The sequence below is a fragment of the Ambystoma mexicanum genome, chromosome 12, assembly GCF_040938575.1.
Source record: "Ambystoma mexicanum isolate Mex_15411 chromosome 12, UKY_AmexF1_1, whole genome shotgun sequence".
NCBI classification, from domain to species: domain Eukaryota; kingdom Metazoa; phylum Chordata; class Amphibia; order Caudata; family Ambystomatidae; genus Ambystoma; species Ambystoma mexicanum.
The window spans coordinates 524,430,565-524,452,387 of record NC_090936.1 but is presented as its reverse complement, the minus strand read 5'-3'; the positions used below and the strand labels follow the sequence as shown (position 1 = coordinate 524,452,387).

At 45.5% G+C, this 21,823-nt stretch overlaps 1 protein-coding gene across 1 annotated transcript in view; it reads right to left on the bottom strand.

Moving 5' to 3' along the window:
- Positions 1 to 21,823, bottom strand: part of PATL1 (PAT1 homolog 1, processing body mRNA decay factor) — a 706,345-nt gene that overhangs the window by 149,463 nt on the left and 535,059 nt on the right. Inside the window, exons 15-16 of the mRNA XM_069628825.1 lie at positions 20,495 to 20,654; positions 1,020 to 1,184 (exon numbers count right to left, since the gene is read on the bottom strand). Coding sequence (XP_069484926.1) covers positions 1,020 to 1,184; positions 20,495 to 20,654 — 325 coding nt within the window. The remainder of the gene's footprint in view (positions 1 to 1,019; positions 1,185 to 20,494; positions 20,655 to 21,823) is intronic.

Genomic DNA, 21,823 nt, shown 5'->3' with positions numbered 1-21,823 from the left:
AAAACTGCTAGGGGTCTCAAGGGGGAAGGCGATTTGGCATAGAAATGAAAAATCTACTTAAGAATGTGTAGTCTGTTACGTTTATTTTAGATAAGTACGATATAATCCTCACACCCATAATTTAATAAAATTATGACTTTATGTTGTAAAGTAGCACAATTGCCATTGTTGCCAAATATCCACCTCAATGGATTGCTCAATTGTTTTGGAGAACTAGTGCAGGTATAACATCTGAGTTTCTCTGGCATTCCTTTTGTGTCTAGAATTCTATGGCATTCCGTCAATATTTGTTATGGTGTTGAAGACTGCCCTCTGCTTTGTCACACTGCCACTGTAAAAGATCAACACAAATAAAGCAAAGGGAAATTATTTGTAATCACTCTTATTCCTTACATAAACCAGTAGCCTAATGCAGAGATTGGCATCAAGCAGCAGTATAGAATGTGTGTCAACTGGTTGGAGTGTTTGAAAACCAAGGATTTCTCACATGATATCAGTGCTTCTGCACTACATACACTGCAAGAAGCCATCTGCAACACATCTATATCCATGGGAATAGTCCATCATTAAGTGACGAAAAAATAGTGAAAAGTACAGAGCATAGTCAGGCCAGTGGTCTGCCCACTCTCTCACTTCATGTGCAAATAGGACAGGTGAACTTCTGATCAGCACATCTGATGTGAACAGTATCAAAGATATCCAACAGTATAAGTGCAGGAAAGAGATGAGGCAGCAAGAATACGAAGATTAATAAATAGGACTGGACAAACTGCCCACACAAAAAATTACCTGGTGTGCTTGGAGATTGTGGTTTCAGAGAGGTAGAGCAGTAGATGCTAAGCATTTCTGATACCCTTAATTATTTGTTCTCTTTCTGCTGTGCAGAGAATGTTCTGCTAAACTATATTCATAGCAAAATATCCAACAGGACTTCGACAAAGGGGGACTGCATCAGTACTGCAAAGAGAAATCTCAGAAGCAAACATTGAGGAAAAAATAAAGATGTAGGCTTACAGTACCCTATTCTGGAGCACAGCTGTGAAGTGAGGGTTTGATGGTTCTGGCTGTTGCGAGGAAGTGGTGTTCTGAGGTAGATTGATGAGCTGCTGAAGAATGTTCGTGACTGCCTCTGAAGGCAGCTGAGAAAGAACGAAAGCACAAGGTCTGAGAAGGCACGGCAGCACCTGAAACCAAACATTATTAGAACAATTAAAGAATGAAAACCACCAAGTCACAGGAAAAAAGAAATCCCTACAATACCCAAGTGGGCCCCAAAGGAGTAGTAGGAAGATTGAGAGGCTGTATGTGCTGAGCCAGGAGGTCCCATACCTGCATCTTCCTATTTATCACTAAGCAAAAGATAGCTCACATGGATGTCACTTAGGTCAGCAAGCCAATGAGAGGCATATAAACATACCAAAGAAAGTCAAGAGAAGACAAAATATATGAAGGCATCCATCTTGACGTGCATTCCTGTTTTTAGTATACCCGTTATGCACCTTTCACCAAAGCATTGAAGCATCTACTTGACAGGTTGGGTGGAGCTGGCAATGGTTGGTACGGAGCGAATGAGAGGTGACCAAAGGTATGGCTTCATGGGTGGTGCTGTGGTTTAAATGAAAAGCACATCTGTGAATCAGGCAGGCAATCCAAGAGGATAACACTGTGTGTGTCCCTCTGTCAACAGACAATACACAGACCTGGTTGACCCTCATTTTCTGCACAGTGCAAATTGCACGGAGGGGACTTCCTAGGTTTAACTTCTGCACCAACTGGTTTTCTCTGTGCAATTTTAAACTCTTCCCAAGATGTAGTGAGAAACGAAAGTTGAAAAAGGTTTAATTGCTCCAACACTTTTTTCCCCAATACGTTTTGGAAAAAGTGTACATACCAACCATAATCAACGAGAACGGAGTCATTTACAATGGATTCCTACAGAATATGGCTGTTTTTAGCAAATGCAAAAAACACGTATATTCCATAGCAATTCAATGTTTTAACGCCAGTATGAGACAGCCATGTAGACGTTAAATCTGGATTATGCGGCACAGTGTTGGGAACAAGGTAATCCTGTCCAACTTAAAAGGTAAAGCAAACCGCTCTACTGAAGCTAGCGGATACAGATCAGACAGGCCTCACTCCAGGAAGGAGGAGGGGGGTTTGTAGGGAAGTGCATGTATTCCCCAAAGCTGAACAAAGGAAACACTCATAGTGGTGCACTGAAACATATACACTTTATTCAAATAAAATAGAATCAACTGTGTAAAATAAGAACTTTATGTTAAACATAATGTATAGGAAAAACAAAGTCCATGTAACATTAATAGTCAGAATTCCTATTTTGGGGATTCGTGGGCTCTTTTTGGGGCCCCAAAACATTTGCTTTTCCTGCCTCTCTTTTTTTGGTTCATGGACTTCTTTTTGGTGGCCAAAGGGACTTCTCCTGAATTCCACCTACCATTCAATCCCTTTTTAATTACTTAAGGTGTATGGTATTGGGTTGCCCAAAATGCACCCAGTTCCACAGATGCCTCTTGGCTTCCGATTTGTTCCCCCTAACGGTGATTGTATCACTGTACACAGGTTTTAGGGAGTAGTTCGGTGGCAGTTATATTTTAGATTTGGCTTCACAAGGGTGAAAGCTATTTTACTTTATTGGTTGCCTTTGAATGGTGCCACTGCCAGTTTGAATGGTGCAGATGCTTACCATTGGTGGGCCTAGGCGAGCTTCCAGTCCAAATCCTGGGCCAAAGGAGGACTCCAGCACCCATTCCACAGATCATTGTTGGAGCAAAGACCCCTACGAAGAAGAGCAGCCCGCAGACGACGCTTGCAGCTAACCAGCAGCAACTTCAGTCAAATCCCAGTGAAGTCCTGCTCCTCCGTCTGATCTAATGAAGACCCTCATCAGTGATTCGACCTCTGGACCATTGGGAACAATCAGTCTCAACCCCTGCTCGGCGATCCGTGCTTTTGGAAGTGTCCCCGGAGCAAAATGTGTACTGACCAGCTCCCTCCTGGGCTACCTCGCTGCGCCAGCGCTGTTCGAAGTGCATCCTTGGAACTTGGAGGATCTTCAACTTGTGTTACAAGATGCCTGGTCCTGCACTGCCAGCCTACAAGTCCCAAAGGGAGCCATGCAGGGCCTGCTTCTTTGTTCACCGCCAGGTGAGATATTAATTTCAGTGATAAATCTTCCTGACCTGTGTCCACCCCAAGACTTTTTGCAGGACTTGGTGATTATTTTTCCCCTTATTCCTAGGTGAGTGGGAATCTTTTTCCCCTCTCACCTAGTCGTTTGCTCTTTTTATGGATAACCTTTTTATGTCTCTCCATAGTGTTTGATCGGAGTTATAGTTTCCTATAACTTTGGACTGACTAAAGTACTATGGCAGCACAAATCATTTTAAATACAGTGGCTTCCTTTTAATTCTCTTATTTCTTCTTGGGTGAACTACTGTACCAAAGAGGTAAAGTGGGATTCCCATTTTTACATTTATTTTAGTGACCCAGCACACCCCACCTTATGCAGAGTGCTGGGGATACTTACCTGGTAACATTTGCTAGAATGGGGGCCCCTTTTTTTGCCATTTCTCATTTGCTCGTTGTTTCCTAGGTCGTCTTCTGCCATTCTAGGTGGGAACAACCTTGGTTGAAGTTTTATCTTTGGCGGGAATCCTTTGCATTCCCTGCAGAGGCTCCAGAGTGTCTGAGAAGGCAGGAAGCAAGTGAGGGGTCCAGAACTCTGTAGCCCTTTGTCTTGCACCTTGCCTGGAAGTAACCAGATCACACTGGGGGGCTGGCTGACCTGATTGGACAGCCAGACCGCCCTTTCTGTAAACTGCAGGGAGAGTTTGCAGAAGTTGTGCTGTAGTTCCTGATGAAGACTGTTTCTGGAAGCTGCAGACAAGTCGACCAGTGGAGCTGAATCTTAAGATAAAAAAAAGACTTCTGTAGCGACTTTGAGCAACCAGAGAGCCAGCTTTGTAACCTGAGCCTTATGCAACGCTTCCTTCCAATTGACCTCGGGGTCCCAAATGCAAAGACTCCTACCCAGAGGCTGGACTGATCCACTAGTCTCAAGTAGACCTACAAAATGAGGCATCCCTCAACGTGCTGTGACCTTCCTGGTCTGCCAAAAGAGGGGACCTCAGGTCTGAGCGCAGTGTGTTCGTGAGATTTATCATTTGTATGCATCAACCCCTCTCCTAGTGAGACCCAGAGCACTTTTTGCTGGACTTTTTTCTTTAATCCTGAATGAGTGGAGCCGTTTTCCACTTATTCATTCTTATGGAACTCTATTCTTTGTATTTTACCTATATTGTGGAGTCTATTTTCCTCCATAGCTCTTAAAGGCATCTGTATTTTACTACTCCAGCACACAGCTCCTTATGGGCAGTGTTGCTGGGAACCATTAGGGTCCTCCTTTGAGATTATTTTCTTTATCCTAGAGTAACTACAGTTCTTAATACTTAGTATCTCTCCAAAAACTTTATAGTCTTGAGAGATTGCCACACACCACCTATGTGGAGTGCCAAAGGGAAACCTAGTATCCCCCTTCTCTCTGCCCCTGTGTTTATTTAGTCATATAGACAATCTTCTAGTTATGGCTGGTGGCGATCGACGTTTTCAACCAACTATTTTTGTCGTTTTTGTACCGCAGGTTATGTCTATAGCCCCGGTAGTGCACAATAGGGGCACCCAAGTACCAACTTGGGGCCTCCCTTCTTTTTTCACCATTACTAGCGTGGTTGTTCTTGGTTAGCCCTTGTTCTACCATTCTGGGAGGGGGAGGCCGGTGTGTGTGTGTTTTGTCTTTGGCAGGAACTCTTGTGTGTCCCCCACATAGGCTCTGGAGTGTCTGGGCAGGCAGAAGGTGGGGAAAGAGTTCTCCACCCCCCTATCCTTTGTCTCCCAGAGTGCCTGAATAGAACCAGCCCCCACTGGGGGTCTAGGCTTTCCTGATTGGACAGCCAAATGCCCCTTTCTGTAAATTACTGAGAGAGATTGCAGAGGAGTGTGTGCTGGAAATGTATGAAAGGTGAGACTCCTGGAGTGAAAAGCAAGTCCTAGTCCATCTATGTCAAATCAAAATGGCCTATACTTAAAAAAAGAATGCCTGCCCTATCTATTATACAAAAAGTGTGTAAAGGGAAATGTGTATGCAAAAGAAAGTCAGTGTTATAACAAAAGATCAAGATGGCTGAGTCAGCTCTTCTCCCCACGTTGGACAGCACGGAAGGCGGCCCCTGTGGACATGACAACACACTGGCTCAGGTTCTCAAAAAAAGGGCAGTTCAAAACGTGGGTCGAAGGCCGCTTGGCCTTCCACCTCAAAGTCACTTAAGTTCACAAAAAAGTTATTTCAAGATTCAACATAATTCACGTAGGTCTCCCTCGGTTGGACTCGGACTTCTCAAGAAAAGTACCTGATTCAACGTAGATCTCCCTTTGTCTGGCTTGGACCTCGCAATCACAGCACTTGCAGGGGCTCCCTTCCCCAAGCTTTATTCACATTTGTAAGGGGTTCCCCCTTCCCCTCACTTATTTCATCTTCTAGGTCTCCTTCAGTCGGGCTCAGACCCTTTTCTGATGTCAAAGACTTTCGAATGTGCAAGGCTTTTCCACAAACTTCCGTAGGACCCCTCTGACTTCGACTTCAGCACTTCCTTCTGATATTCATCCCAGTGTCTCTTTGACTGGGTAGTTCAAAGTAGTCTTTCTATTAAGCAATCACCTTTAACTTCCCCTTTTGTCGGGGTTAATCTTAACTATCGTGTATTTTAAAGTTCATTTACTTTTGCTTTATATCAAACATTTTGAGTGGGCTGTTTCCTTTCGCCGGACCACTCTGCTACTCTGGATCACTGGCTGCACAGTTACCGCTTACTTTAAAGTTCACTACAGGTTTGCTTTCCTTTCGCGTCTCATCAGCATGTGCGCAACCTTAAATTGCGAGATACACTGTTGCAGCTTCAATCTTTCCTCGACACAAACCGGCCTTTCATGTATTTCGCCAACTCACTGTTTGTGTGCATTCTTTTCTGCTCTCTGCGGCTTTGATTCACGAGTCAAGGTTAATACCTCAGGCTTGCCCTCGCCTCTCCAACTCTGCCGTTCACCTGGGAAAGTCACTGGCGTCCTTGAAACACAATGCAAGCTTCTTGTCTGGATTCTGGCCTTCTATGCTCATCTCTCATGGTTTGCCGGAGACAACCACTTCCTGCAGGGATTTTCAAAGTTTCACAGCCCCTCAATTCTGGTCCCTCGATTGGTCGTTCTGCTCCAGTGGGTTCGCCTTCGTCCCGGAAGGTCAGCTCCTTCTCGTGTTCCATTTTGCTCCGAGTGTGTCCCCATGTTCTGCCTTTTATCTGCGTGGGGGGGGAGCTAATGGTTATCAGATGTATGTGATTAAGGTCAAGTATCTGACTTTACCTGACCTTATTAACGGGACATGTCCAATGGGATATTAAGGGTTAGCCTCTTTCTCATTCCTCCTCGGCCCAGTGATGGTGTAGAAAAGGGGGAGTTGGGATGCCGGAGAATCCTATAAAATAGGATGGGGTATGGGCACGGGAAAAGGGGATATTATGCATCTTACCATTGTTTGTCTCACCCCCACTCATCGAGGATCCCTCACCCAGGTGATCCTCCCGCACTGGTCCACCCCCAGGGTCTGGATCCAACGGTGATGGCCTTGGCCAGCCACCTGAGAGAGGGAGAGAAGTGAGACACCCTTTGGTTTCTCACATAAGGAATCAGAGGTCGGGTCCAGAGCTGCAACATCGCAGAGCATCCACCACAAAAATGTTCTTCTAGCCTAGGGTACCGTGGGGAAAAGGGTATTGCTTAACTGATTCCAGAAAGTTGCTCCAGTGCACTGGTATGCACATTGAGGTGTCCAGGGCAACCCCCTCTTAGCTCGACCCAAGCCGCTGCTTGTGTCCCCTTAGAGTCCTTTAACAGGGTCTCCACCATTGGTTAAGCCTTCTTGTATCTTCCTTCCTAGAGACTAGAAAGTATCCACTGGAACTTTTGATTTTTGCTGCTTTCCAAGACTAAGTCGCTACAAACAGCCTGTGAAACTGTCTAGTACCTGAAGCTCTGCTAAGATAACATTAACCAATTGTTTTCCTTCTCAAAAATCACTAACTTGTTTGTGTATGCAGAATAAATACAATTACTGTATCACTTTGTGGGTGCGCGGTATTACGGAAAGAACTGCCAAACTCATGTAACAATTGTATATGTTCAGCAAGTACCAACTAAGAAGTTCCCCTTTGTAAAGTACACCTATGTGAGTTGGTTTATTGTGTATTTAATAGGGACTTGTGTATATAATAAATCTATATTTTAATATAAATGTATGTGTAAGTGTTTCTTTGAAGTGCATTACTGGCTGGGTTCAGTGTACTTACCTACAGCTCACGTCTTCCTCTTAAGATAAGCCTGACTGCTCTGCCACTCTACCAAGGTCCTCCAGTAGTACAGACTGATACTAAGAGTGGGGGATCTACACACCACTGGGATAGCTTACTAAAGTCTTACCTCCAAGTGGGACTTTAGGAAAACTAACAGTGCATGGTCTTCCAAAGTCTGAATCCTTCTGAAACACTGGTGGACTCCTGCCGGGCCTCCAGAGACATGATTCCAATACCCGCAGTCCCCTCACCAGAGTGCAGGACTGAGAGGGTGAAGAGAATCAGACCAGCGATATTGTGCTGCAACTGTATCTCCGGAATAGAATAGGTTACAAAGTGTCTAAACGTTATTACTTACCTTTAAGTAGCTGGTTGCTCCTTTAAAAAGTATATGCATTGCTTTACATACTTTAGATAGTGTTCCACTCTTCTTAAAAGTGATTGTGTTGGTATTGTTTTCTTCTTCTTAACTGATTGAGTATACAAGCTTACCAATAGGGTTTACTTTCCCTGATCTGCCTTGATCATTTCTAAAACAGTCTAGTAGTTAATACTTATCTATCCATTGCTGAATGCCCTTCTTAAAAGTGTACTAAGAGTTCTTACTTACCTTAGAATTGTAAGATACACCTCTGAAATGTATAATTGGTTAAACAGTCTATTCCTATGCTTTGAAATAGTGTAAATGTTTAAACACCAATAGGTTATACTGTCCTTGAATAGCTGCTGCTCTTCTTAAACTGTATTCGGGTTGTACTTTCCCTGAAGTGCTCTAAGGCACTTCTAAAACAGTTTCACTGGGTGTATACTTATCCTTGAGAAGCTCTAGGCCTCTAGGTTATATACAAGTTAAGTTACTCCCTTATAACTGAACTTTCATTTGACTGTGTCCATTGCCGGTGCAAGCCACTACTAGTTTAGCAGTATCACTGTCATTTTACTCTGTTCAGTACGGGTGCGAGCCACTACTAGTTAAGTTACTCCCTCTGAACTGTGTTCTAAAAAGAACATTGGTGTGTAACTGTATACATTCTTGAAAGAAGAAAGTTAGATATGTAGCAAGACAGACTTGTAACAAGTGTTGTTCCAATTATTTGATTCTGTAACTCAATAACACTTTATATTCTGACCAATTGGGTCTGCTGCCCTTGAATTACTTATGGTATTCAAAAATTCTAACTACTGTGTTTTTACTCCCCAGGAATAGCTGAATGCCATTCTAAGTGGGTTATAGGTTTGACTCACCTTTGACTGGTGATTGCTATTCTCAATAAGGTTGTACTTTGGTTTGTATTCCATAAGTAGCATGTTTTTTAAAGAAAATAATTGTGTTTATATGTCATAGTACTTGCTTCCCCAAGATTCATCTTGGCCTACTTGTATTTAAATAAACCCTTTATTTTTACAATACATAGTGTTTCAGTGTTTCTCTGGACCATATGTATGCTACAATTTCTTTGTACCAAGCTACAACCTTCTCTTCCACCTAAGACAAGCCTGGTTGCCCTGCCTACGCTACCAAATGATCTCAGGTGGTACAGTCTTATACTGAGTCGAGTTTTGTACTGCCTCACATATGGTTTTATGAAGCCCTTAATTGGACTTTATAAAAACTGTCACTAACATTCACCAACTGAAGATAGTCTGTTGCCGCCCAATCGTGGGGTTGTCTTCTCTGCAGAAGTCTTCCTTTTGTCACAAGGGTGATCTGGACAGTGCCTTGGATCAGAATTGTTAAGATGGATTTCTACAATCTGGCCACCATAGTTCTGATGAAGAGGGATAGTCAGAGGTTAGTCAAACTGAATCAAGGGAAGCGTGGAGTGTGGTCAAGGCTTAGACTCAGGAAAAAGTGAGCCGGCTCAGGGTTGCACAATGAGTCCACATAGTGAAGCACACAATAATTCACTTTAGACAAGCAAGTGCAAAATTACTCCATTATAGGCCCAGAAACACACTAGAAAAATGAAACGCAAGTATTATTATCACACACCACTCAGTTATCAAACATATATACAGTAACCTTAGGTTTGTAGAAATGCATGCAATTACTTATTCAACTGAAAGAAGGTAAATAGTGACGCAGTAGGTAAAACCAATTCACAAGAATGATACGCCCTAACTTTATAGGATCAATCCCCACGTTGAATGGAGCCTTGTGTACAAAAGTCACAAAGCTTCTTCTGAGTACAGGGGACAGATGTAGGAGGAGTTGATGTTGTGGTGAAAAATGTTATAGAAGACTGGTCAACAATATTACAGGCAAGTGTGTTTATTTTCTTATCCTTTGGAACAGCTTTTAGATCAAACAATCAAAAAGCGATGGAATAGAATACACCGAAGTGTATTCTAAGATGTATTACAGGTGAAGACAGGAGAGGCTGAATGCTTTTTGAGTACTCACCCCCGGATTCCGATTCTCCCAAGTGAATAGGCAGGTCGACTGGGAGTCACTCGAGGTAGGTTTTCCCACTGTTAGATCCAGTAGAAGATGCCCAGGCGCTGAGTGCAACCCTTTGCAACGAAGAAATGCAGCTCAAGCCAATGCAGGCCTCTTTAGGACACTACCAGACTGCGGAAGGTTGGTTCCAGCGACAGTCACTGCACACAGGCGACAACAGGCGTCTCTACAGTCGCGGTCAAAGCAGACTTTCCAGGACAGGGACGACTTGTGACACGAGCTGATGACCACTCAGCTTCTGGACTGGTGATGCATCTGACTAGGTAGCCCACTGGAGAGTTGTTCCACCGGGTGGTGCAGGGATGACTCCACGGGCTTAAGAAGGCTGGATCGCGAGAAGGCATTGAGACTGGTTGGTTCCACCAGTCCAAGGGTTGAAGCATTGCAGAGGGCCTTCGCAGATCAGGTGGCCCAACCGGGTTTCACCAGGCCAAATGCAGGAAGGGATGCCAGGCCTTTTGGGAGTCGTCCATGGATCTTCAGTTGACTGCTATTCTAAACAGGATACTTGGTTTCAACGCTGATCTGAAGAAATGGTTGCATTTCTTAGCCCAAATCCTGACTGGTAGCAAGTCCAAGCCCACCAATGGTAAGGAGCTGGACCATTCAAACAGCCAGTAGTGGTCCAATCAGGGACCACTGTGGGTTTCATTCATACACACCCCTCAGACTCTCTAGCACCACGGATGTGGAGTGGGACCAGGCAGTCCCACCCACTTCCAGAGTCCACATACAAATGGCATACACTAGCCAGCAGAAGCAGCAGCTTTCCAGGGCGAATGCATGACTAGATTATAAGAAACTCATGGTGGCAACAGTAAAGACAGACACGTGATCACAGTTCAAGGGTGTTTATTAAACTGCAAAGGTAGGTTGGAAAAATTCCTAATCTAAACCTAAATCTAAGATGGGAGGAAGTTTCGACCATCAAATACAAATACGCTAAATACAAAAGAAGTGTGGGATAATGTTCATAAGAAAGAATTAAGTGTTTGCAAAGAATAAGCCAGGATGCAGTGGTCGGGGTCTCCCTTAGGTGTGTTTTAAGCACGGGACAAGGTAGGAATCCGGAACACAGCACACTCTCGAGCTTTCCCAGCACAAGCCAACTGTTCTGCTTACACATATCAGGGCCTTCAGTGGTTAAGTCTCTTCTACAAAAAGCCTCTTGCCGCTGTGGAACTGATGAATTCAAAATAATAAACAAAAGTTCCTTTCCGCTTGCAGGTTTGGGTGATGCCTTTCACCCTTGGATCCCCCAGGTCTGGGCGCAGATCCCTAGAAAGTTCCTTAGTGATACCAGGACCTCCGATAGCTATGTTTTTCTTGCTTGCAGGGGCCTGACCGGTTCAAAGTATCTAAACAAAGGTTCAATTAAAGTTATTTTCTAGTTGCACTTTGAATGATAATTCCTCACCCTTGGGTCCCCCTCCTTCGGGCTCAGACTCCTCTCGCATAGCGCTTTCCCTCCATTGGATATGCTGTGCTTGCTTTGAATTGTTGCTGGGTGTCGAGTTCACCACAGCTCTCACTGACCAGTTTTCTCCTCTCACTCACCAGTTTTCTCCTCTCCTTTCGGGCAGCCAGCCTCCCAGTTGGAACTGGAATCTCACAGTCAGGCTGGAAGACAAAGGCGTGCAGAGTTTTTGACTCCTCCCTCGCTTCCTGCCTTCACAGACATTCTGGAGCCTGGGCAGGTTTGACCTAGGTCCCCCGCCGAAGATAAAACTACCACAAAGGACTTTCCCACCCTGGAGGGCAGAGGAAGAACCGAGAAGGGACAAGAAGCACTAAAATGACAAAATAAAAGCAGACAGGGCCATTTTGATAAAATGGGCAGCCTTGGGTGCCTTTACCGCAGCTGTGGAAACAGCCCACAGTAAAGGTGCACCAAATTAGTACAATTGGTTTACACATAACAAAATGTAGATGGGCTAAAGAAAATATCCTTTATACCCATGGCAACTGTAGTTCTCACAAGGTTAGCCAGAGAAAGTAAAAGAGGAGCCCAAAGGGCAACCCTGCAACAATAAAAGGTAAATGCCAAAAAGGTGTCAAAGAGGATAAAATTAAAAGAACACCATGGAGAGTCTTAAAAATGACACCCATAAAAGAGTGGAAAAAGGTTCTCACGCACTGAGGTATAGGGAAAAATAATTCACCAGTCCAGCAAAACGTTCTGGGGTACTCACAAGCGGGGTAGATTTAGCACTAGAGTTAAAATCTTACCTAACAATAAGGCAACTTGGCTCAAGAAAAGAGCCCCGACGAAGGCAATTAGGGGCTTAAAATATGTCATTTAGAAATTGGTCTTGCTCCCAAAGGGATCTACGCCACCACCAGGATGGTGAACTAATTCTGGAGGCCTTGGAGATTGGTAACTCACAACTTCTAGTCTTTGGTAAATCGTCCCAATGGCTCACAGAGTATGCTCCAAAGCAACGCTGTTGCAGAGTACTTGGTGTAATTACTTTGAAGATCTGTGCATGAGACCCTCTGCAATGGCTTTCAGATTGCGACCCAATATAGCTTCAAGGCTACATTTCAGTGAGGATATCATATCTGAACTAATTGTAAGATCCTCTTACTCCAGAGCAGCGGGTCTGAATGGTTTGACCAACTTTATATCTAAGTCAAATTTATGGTCTAAAAGCTTGCTATTTCTTTTTGGGGAGGTTTTGAAGAGCAGGTGTTTCCTAGACACCTGGAAGTCTGCCGTTGTAGTCCTCATCTATAAAAAGGCGATCGGGCGAATCTGGCCAACTATCACTGGATCGCCCTTTTGGATGTGGACAGTAGAATATGTGCGGCAGTGTTACTGAGGGAGTTCGAACTTTGGGGAGTAGACAAGAACACATTGGCAAAACATCAAATGTACTTCAGAAGGGGCCTTTCTACCTCACTCAATGGTTTAGTCATGAGTATTGTGTCCTGGAGAATGAGCGGTTCCATTTTTTATGGTGCTTGGATAGATCTCTCCAGGGCTTTCTATACGATAAACGGAGAATGGCTCTGGTCTAAATTAAAAGCCTGCAGCTTGCCAAAATCGCTGTTGGCTATAATTGTGTTTACATGAAGGTTTTAACCTCAATCCCCATGGGCAGCAGGTTTGAACACTCCTGTGGGTCAGCGACTAATGCTGGTGCAAGGTTCTTGCTTTTGAGAAGTGCAAAAGAACTCAATGCACGGTCCCTCTCAGGACAGGACTGGACGCATGTAATCAATTTCGGACAACGGCCACCCATGCATAGGTATGCATTTGCCACAGTCAGACTTTGCTCTCAGATCCCCTCGATGCTAGGACCACGAGATATTGCAGGGGCTTACACCCTTAGGTTTTACCTGCCTAGAATAGCTGTGTGCCATTCTTAAAAAGGATCCTGTAGGTGTAGCTGACCTTGGACTGCCTGGTGCAATCCTAAATTATTGTAGAACGTTATTGCTTACTTTAGTCTGTGTTCCACTGATCCGAAAAGCAACTGTAATTGTGTATTAATCCATAAAGTCTTACTCACCTACTATAACTGTGCGTTATCCTGAATGTAGTTATAGGTTTTTACTGTTCCTTGAATCTGTGTTCCACTATTCTGAAAAGTATCCTGGTAACACGGTTGGTTTACTAAGTGATATCTTAACCGAGTGTCACTGAGTGACTGACAGGGTCTTCTACCCTTGACTTACTGAAAAGCAATTTAAAAGTAACTGATGGTTTTACCCCCTTATGAATGGGTGCGTCCAATACTAAATGTCTTTGATAAGGTACGCCTTCCCTTGAAATACTGTTCATTTTCTAAACAGGGTTTATGCTTTGGTTGTGTACTTTAAAGCAATGTGTTGTGTTTTTATAATTGTGTTATATATAAATTAACAGTTACTCACCGTAGTGACTAACGTACTCTTAGTCCATAGTCCCCTTCCCTTTTTCAACAGAAAAAAATCTTTGTCCCCCTTAAATTTAGAGGCGCGCAGGGGTGCAGTCCTGGGAGCATGCACTCGCCTGACTCCGCCTCCCGGCGCCACTCCTCAGTCCCCATTGACGTGTCGACAATGATAGGCATTGCCTAATGGCACCAGTATTATAGGGGGGGGGGGGAAGGGGAGGATGGTGGGACATATGAAGGAAAGGGGTCTATGGACTAAGAGTACATTAGTCACTACGGTGAGTAACTGTTAATTACTTTTACGTCCCGTCCCCTTTCCTCCATACTGTATGGCCGATTACAACTGAATGTAGCCCCAGGGTGGAGAGGAGCCCCTCCTTAAAAAAACAGGTTTCTTAGAACCGCCTGCCCGAATTCTGTGTCCTACCTCGAGGCGGTGTCCAAACAGTAGCGTTTACAGAAAACCAAAGGGGTGACCAGGAAACCGCCCTGCTGATGACCTACCACTGCAGAGCAGTTGGAACGCGATGGCCGTGGCCTTGGCTCTGATCGCATGTACATGCAAGTTAGCTGGCACTTGTTTGTGCTGCCCCTCATAGGCCTCCATGATGGCCGCAATCATCCCCTTGCTATGGAGGCCTTGGATAACCTGGCCTTGACCCATTGAAAGTGACAAACAAGGCATCCGCCATTTCCTCATTGAGATGGAAGGAGGAGCTCACCTTGGGTAGGAAGCAGGGGGCGTCCGTGAAAAGTGGTGTAGGGTTCTGATGCCACCAGAGCCTGGATCTCGCTGACTCTTCGAGCTGAGGGGAGGCCCACGAGCAGAGCTATCTTTATGGTGACCAGTCTGACGTCCGCGGGTGCCCTAGGTTTAAAAGGTTTGTGCACTGAGGCGCCCAACACAACATTAAGGTCCCCACACCGGGTGTGGCTTCTTTAGAGACGTTTAAAGCCTGCGGAGGCCCGCCAGATGCACCATTTACTCTTACATTGGCTCCTAGTAGCCTTGCTTCTAGCACCGTGGATTATTTCTAGGTTAGCCTGAGATAGGTTAAGTGTTTCAGCGGGACTTGCTCAGAAGCCACGCTGTGAGGAGCAGGGTGGAGTATCCTGCCCTCTGCAGGCCAGGAGAGGAGCTGAGCCCCGCAGTAGGTGAATGGGTGGTTTGTCCGAAAGGCTGAGGAGCTTGGAGAACCACAGTCTGGACGGCCACCAGGGAGCTATCAAAATGATGCTGAGGTGCCGGGATTCCTTTATCTTGCAGATCACCCGGTGGACTAGGGGTGTGGGTGCGAAGGCATATGCTGTCATGTCGTTCCATTAAATATGGAATGCGTCGCCCAGGCAGCCGGAGCCCTGCCCCTGCCAGGAGGCGCACTGTTGGCATTTCCTGTTGTGCCGGGAGGCAAAAAGATTCACATGGGGATGCCTCCATCTGAGGAAGATCTCCTTTAGCACCAGGTTGTTCAATTGCCACTCGTAATTGTAAGCCCCAAGTCTGCTCAGACTGTCTGCTTCCAGGTTGGATTCCCCAGGAGGTGGACAGCCCTGAGGTAAATGTCATTCTCCAGAGCCCATTCCCACTTGCTGACTGCTAAGTTGCACAGCAGAGGGGATCTGGTGCCACCCAGCTTGTTGACATAGTACATGCTGGTGGAGTTTTCTGTCTGGATAAGAGGGAGAAAGGCCTTGAGAGCCAACCATATGGCCCTCAAGTCTCTAGTAACTGGCTGCCGGAAGGGCTTGCCCTGCATCAGGTTGAAGTCTGCAGACCCCCAGTGGAGGTCCGAGAGGGGAAAGGGCAGAGTGTTTATTGGCTCCTCTTAGGAGCCCTTCTCCCGATTCTATGAGGCTGCGAAGTGCAGCTGTAAGCTCTGCCTCCTGAGTCTTGTGGGGCACGGCCAAAAGGACCGCTGCCATAAGCCCCAGTAGGTGTTAGTACCACCAGGCCGAAGGTCACAGGCCTGGCGAGGAAGGGAGCTGTAGCTCTCTTGATGGCCGCAATCTTGTCCACCGAGCGAAAGATTCTCACAGAGCTTGTGTCGCAGATGAGGCCCAAGAAGTTAAGGATCTGCGTGGGCTGCAGCAGAGACTTCTTGAGATTGATAGTGAATCCCAGGTCGTGGAGTGTCTTCCTCAGTGCGGAGGCAGTATGCTGAACCGCTTCCGGAGAGGTGGCACGGACAAGTCAGTTGTCCAGGTATGGGTAGACGTGGTGGCCCTGGGCCCTGAGGAGGGCTGCCACTGCATTCATCAACCTGATAAATACCCTGGGAGCCGAGTTGAGGCCGAAGGGTAGCACCTTGTATTGGAAAAGGAAGCCCCTGCTCGTAAAGCGCAGTAAGGAATGAAGCGGCTGCCAAATAGGGATGTGTAAGTAAACGTCCTTCAGATCCAGGGAGCACATCCAGTCTCCCCTGTCCAGTGTTTCCACCATAAGAGCTGGCGTAACCATCTTGACGTTTTGCAGAGAGGGGGAGAAGGGTGCAAAGGCCCAACACAACTCTCCGGCCAGCCTGGTTCTTCTTCTGTATGGCGAAAATCCTGGCATAAAAGCCCAAGCCTCGCTGAGAGGTTGGGACTTCTTCCACAGCCTGGCTCTTGCCGAGCGACCGGATCTCCACCAGCAGAGTTGATGTCCCAACCTGTGGGAGAGGAGGGAGGAGAGGAAGATACCGGTAGGCGGTACCCCATGGAGACTATAGAGAGGATACAGGGGTCCGAAAGATTCTGGTGCCAAAATTGCATGTGAAAGGCAAGACTGCCCCCCACCGGAGACACGTGGACCCGAAGGGACGTGTCATGCTTTTTTTCCCTCTGAGGCTGATGCGGAGGAGGGGGATTCGAAACACACCTTGCGCCACAAACTCCCCCTACCCCCATTTGTTGTTTCCTCCGATGCTGACTCGGAGAACGGTCGTTGTCTGGACCCCAGTTCTTGGAGGCCTCGGAAACCGCCAAACGCCTGTCCCTTGTTGGAGCGTTGCTGCGACTGGGTGTAGGCCTTGGGCATGGCCTTTGTAAGAATAGATAAAGACTTTGCGGTTTGCAAGCTGTTCTTTTTATCTAATTCCTCATCCGTGGTGGAGTGGAAGATGTCACTGCCCTCGAAGGGAAGGTCCAATATGTGTTCCTGGACATTGGGATTAAACTTAGTAGCCCAGAGCCAGGCCGTCCTCTTCTCATATCCGTGGCAATGCAGATGGCCCGGGCAGAGGTATCGATGCGGGTCACGGTGGACTCCCTAATGTCCAGCGCTATCAGCCTGGAGGCTCTGGGTCCCGCCTTGAAGTGCGCTTGGCTCTGTGCCGCAAGTTCAGGGAGGAAGTCCGCCATTTCCCGCCAGAGCCCTTGGCTAGCGGCTGCCAACATGGCATCTGCGTTGGCCTGCCGCAGGTGCAAGCAGGTGTTGGAGTCCAAGATCTTCACCTTGCCAGCAGCGTCAAGGATGAGGTGGCCGAGGACAGCTGCGGCTTGGAATAGGGACACGCCGCAGCTATCAGAGAAAAGTGCGGTTGAGGATGCGCTGAAAGCAAGAGTGTGTTCCCCACCATCTGCCTGTACTTGGTGTTGATGCGCTGAGTGACAGGCTGGGCCGAGTGTGGCTTGAACCACCCCTTCTTGGCCAAGGCAACTAAGTTGTTCTGCATCGGGCTCCCCGTTTTGGTAGGGGGTTTTAGGGTGAGGACTTCTGCTAAGACCCCCCCTCCTCGGGCTGCTCTACCTCAGGCTGAAGAAGGCCCACATACTCTGCCAAACTTGCAAAGCGTTCCTGGAAGGCCCTACCTGAAGATGGCGTTTCGGGGTCCTCCTCCTCGTCCATGTCCGCCAGGCTTGGGGGTCTGGAGCTGGTGGAGGAGTGCTCAGCGCTGTGGGCTGCGGAGTGGAGACCGGTGCCGGTGGCTGCTGCAGAGGCTGGTGTAGAACCGCCTGTACTGTGGGAGGCAGGGAAGCCGAAATCGGAGGAGCCGGCTGGGGCAGCGGCGTCTGCGCTGGGGCCTGTGGCACCGGAGATATCGGAGGAATGACTATGGGTGTTGGTGGGGTGACCTGAGGGAGCATGTCCCTGATGGCATCTTGGAGGATGGCCCCCCCTCATTGGAGTTCGCATCAGCCCTAGGCGAAAGACAAAGGGCTGCAGACACCTCCCTTGCTTTCTGCCTTCTCAGACACTCTGGAGCCTAGGCAGATAATACAAAGGAATCCCTCCAAAGACAAAACTTCCACTGAGGTTATTCCTACCTAGATTGGCAGGAGAAGACCTCAAAAACAACAAGGATACTTAAAAATGGCGAAAAAGAAGGACCCGCCATTCTAGCACAATGGTGTCCTTTGTGTGCATTATTGAGGCTGATTTAACAGCCTATGAGTTTTAAGACTTTATTTTAAAGTCACTAAGGTAAAACCACTGCCACCAGCCATTCAAGTAAATTTGTACTTGTAGCAGCAATGCTACAGGTAAGTAAGCAAGGGGATAAATTGTATCCCCTTAGCACTCCACATAAGGTGGGGTAGGCTGGATCACTTTATAAAACGTGAAAGGGAATGAAAATCTCTCTTTACCCTTTGGGAACAGTAGTTCATCAAGTACATTAAAGAGAAATTGACAGGGAAGCCCAAAGGGACAACCCAGCCTAAGACCAAAAGTTATAGGAAACTATAACTCCAACCATACACTATGGAGAGACTTAAAAAATGCCACCCATAAAACGAGTAAAAGACCAGGTGAGAGGGGAAAAAGATTACCCTTCACCTAGGGACAAGAGAAAATAATCACCAGGTCCAAGCAAAAAGTTCTGGGGTTGACAGGTCAGGAAGATTTATCACAAATATGAAAAACACACCAACTTTTTTTTACCATCTTCAGTTTTCTTTTAGACCTTATGAATTACAGTGCTGTGAAATGTATTAACAGCTGCTTGTTCATTACAGGTACTTTAACTATTTGAAGGCACTTGTGGTGCATATGATTTTTTTTATGGCTTAAAATTGGAGGTGTACATTTTTCTGGCTTTTGGGATTTGTTAAGCGATCACCACATAGGTTTTTATCACTTAAGGTCACTTGCAGTGATTTTAATGGCTTTCTAGGTGATGGGTCTAAATTATGAAGGCACTTATTTAATTAGAATCTTGTTCTCAGTGTTTTTAATATCGCTTTACTGAATACCAGGAGCAGTTATTGAATATCAATGGAATTATGTAGGGTAAACATACATTCAGTGCTTGTTTGAAAAAAACTGAATAATATTCAAGCATTTTCTTTACAAAATGTGTGCAGAAAGGTTTGTGTTTTCCAATCCTTTTTTTTATAACACATTTTATTGATTTTTTAAACAAACAAATACAAGCACACAACAAATGGAAGGTCTGTTTTCCCATCCTTAACTAAAATACTAATTTGGTTGTTTTAAATAATGTTATAGATTTGTCCCTAAAGAAGGGAGTTTTCTCCCGAAATGTGTTGGGTTTTTACTTTGGAAAAATGTAAATTAAAAGATGGCCATCATGAAAATTGAGGCCTAAGAGTGATTTATAAATGTGTTTACATTAGAATTTAATGACAGTTATTTGTTAAAATTGTAATATACACAATCTGAGTCTATATTAAAATATTGCCTGTAGATACAGGACAAAGGTGTGCTGGGGACGGGAGTCTTCACAGAGTTGGAGACCTAGTGTATTATAGCGTTAAAGACAGTATCTTGCCCCACATCTGCCAAGCAACAGAAATCCCATAGCTGGAATGGTGATTGGGACAAGATCAGCCTCATCATCCATCTCTGGACAGGATGCACACACCTCCATTTTGCCAGGAACTCCAAACTGCAACACACAAACGTGCATGCTGTATGTCATTTCCTGAGCTGCGAGGGCAGGAAGGCGCCAAAGGAATAAAATGACCAAAGTTCAGGGAGAAAATAAAAAAGGCATGGCCATTTTGCGTATATGGTACTTAAAACGGCATAATTCAGTAACAAGAATAAACGTGCAAGCAAGTACACAGTAAAAAAGGTAGAAACGAATCTGCTGCCACCAGCCCAGCTTGGACACATCAAAAATGTAACAAAAATGTTACCAGTGAAAAGGAAAAAGGGACACATAGTATGCCTGCAGCACTTTGCTGTAAGGTGATGCCTGCTACAGTAAAACAATGCAGGAATCTCTGCACTGGTAACCATAAAGCCTGACCTTTGCCACCAAAACAGGTGTTTTGAGCAAGCGAAGTAAAGCAAAAATACCTCACTTGCCTCCAAAAGCCAGGACAGGATGCAAGCCACAACAAATAGCTGGGGGTTCCATTGATGTAAATGGAAGGAAAGACGCAAAAAGAAACACCATTCACGACAGTGCCCCTCTGTCAAAGGCTGTTCATCCACAGCTCAAAGACTTCCAATTGTACGAACCCTAGACAATACTTCACTAGCCATCTGACTCATTAATGAAATCCAAAGTAAATTGTCACATAGGTATAGCCATTGGATCCTAGGGTATTACATTACAAATTACAACACAAGTTAACATTAGAGTACCCAGAGAAGCATGTGCCCTTCAAGGGTATTTAAGAAAGGATCCTTCAATAACCCCCCTTACCCCAACAGGTCACAATTGTAAAAAGGGATATATTCTACAGGGCTGCATTTTGACCCTATAAAATATTATACCATTCCAACATTATGCAAGAAACGTAGCCAGACATATTACTTGATACCCTCGGCATCATCTTACCTCATCTTGGGCATCCTTTTTTATGAAGAAAGCCAAGTTGTGGGCTGTGGTACTGACGAGGGATGCCGCCTGCTCTAGGCTCAGGTAAGGGAGGATCCTTGCCACCATTCGCTTCCCTTTCCGGATGCACATCATCTGGACAAAGAGGTCATCACTGGGCCTGTGAGGAAATACACATTTAAATGGCAATGCAAAAGAAACAGCTCTATCAAGACCAGAGTTAATGATACGTGCGCCAACAGACATTAATTGTTTTTCTAGTGTGACCTTGTTAGACATGCACCCCGAGTGTGCTTTCTCAAGAAATCTTCCTGGCATCTCTTCGGTCTAAGACCAATGGAAACATGAGGTGTGATAAAGCATTTTTGACAACACATGCCCAGTTCTGAATGGTTAATGCTTAGTCTCAAATTAGACCCCAACCCTGGTGCAGATAAGAGGATGAGTTAAGTGTCCATTAAGAGAAAACATTAATTACCTGTAGCACTGGTTTTGAAGACCGAAATGTGTTACAGATTAACGTCCACTATATTTTCCTGCAATTGAGCATTTGGATTTGGAAATGTCCTCTAGGCAGCACATGTGTACCAGACTGGCATCAACTAGGACCACACAATTCCGTTTAAACAACCTCATCAATCTGGTTTTAAAGATAATCACAAGGGATAACCTCTGCTTTCTTTAAGCTGTTTCTCCTTTGTAGAAGGTCAAAGTGGTACATGAGAATCTATAATAGAGGTCAAGGTGCAAAATCAATGCACAAAAGTAACATTATCATACACCTAGTTTATTTCTAATAGATGATCAAGCATTGCTTATAGAAGCAAGTCATATTTTTATGTTTTTATTGGCATAGGTCAGATGAGGAAGCAAACTTAAATAAATTCTTTAGCATCGCCTTTTCAACCTTAACATTGTGTTAGTGAAGTGTGAAGAATCCTACGGGTCCCTCACTGAAACCCTGCCTAAAGTCTCCTCCCAGATAGCCCGCTTTCTGATCCCAACCCTGGGGGTGGTGTACTATGGGAGTATTACCTGAGGGGAGACCGGGCCCAGTGTGGTGAGGGAATTCAGTGGGTTGAGACAGTATTTTCCCTCTGAACGAGAGACTCTTACCACTGTACAAAAGGAGGTCATGCCTTATTGCAATTGTAATGTGTCTCAACCCGATATGAGATCCAAGATTGTGAAATCTAAACTTATAAATTCATAGCACATTATATCAAAAGTAAGCTCCTGGGGGGCGCTGTTGAGCAGCCTGCAAAATGGCTGCATAGCTTTTTGCTCCGTGTCCCGACGCCTAAATACCCGCCTGTATCAGCGGTTCCC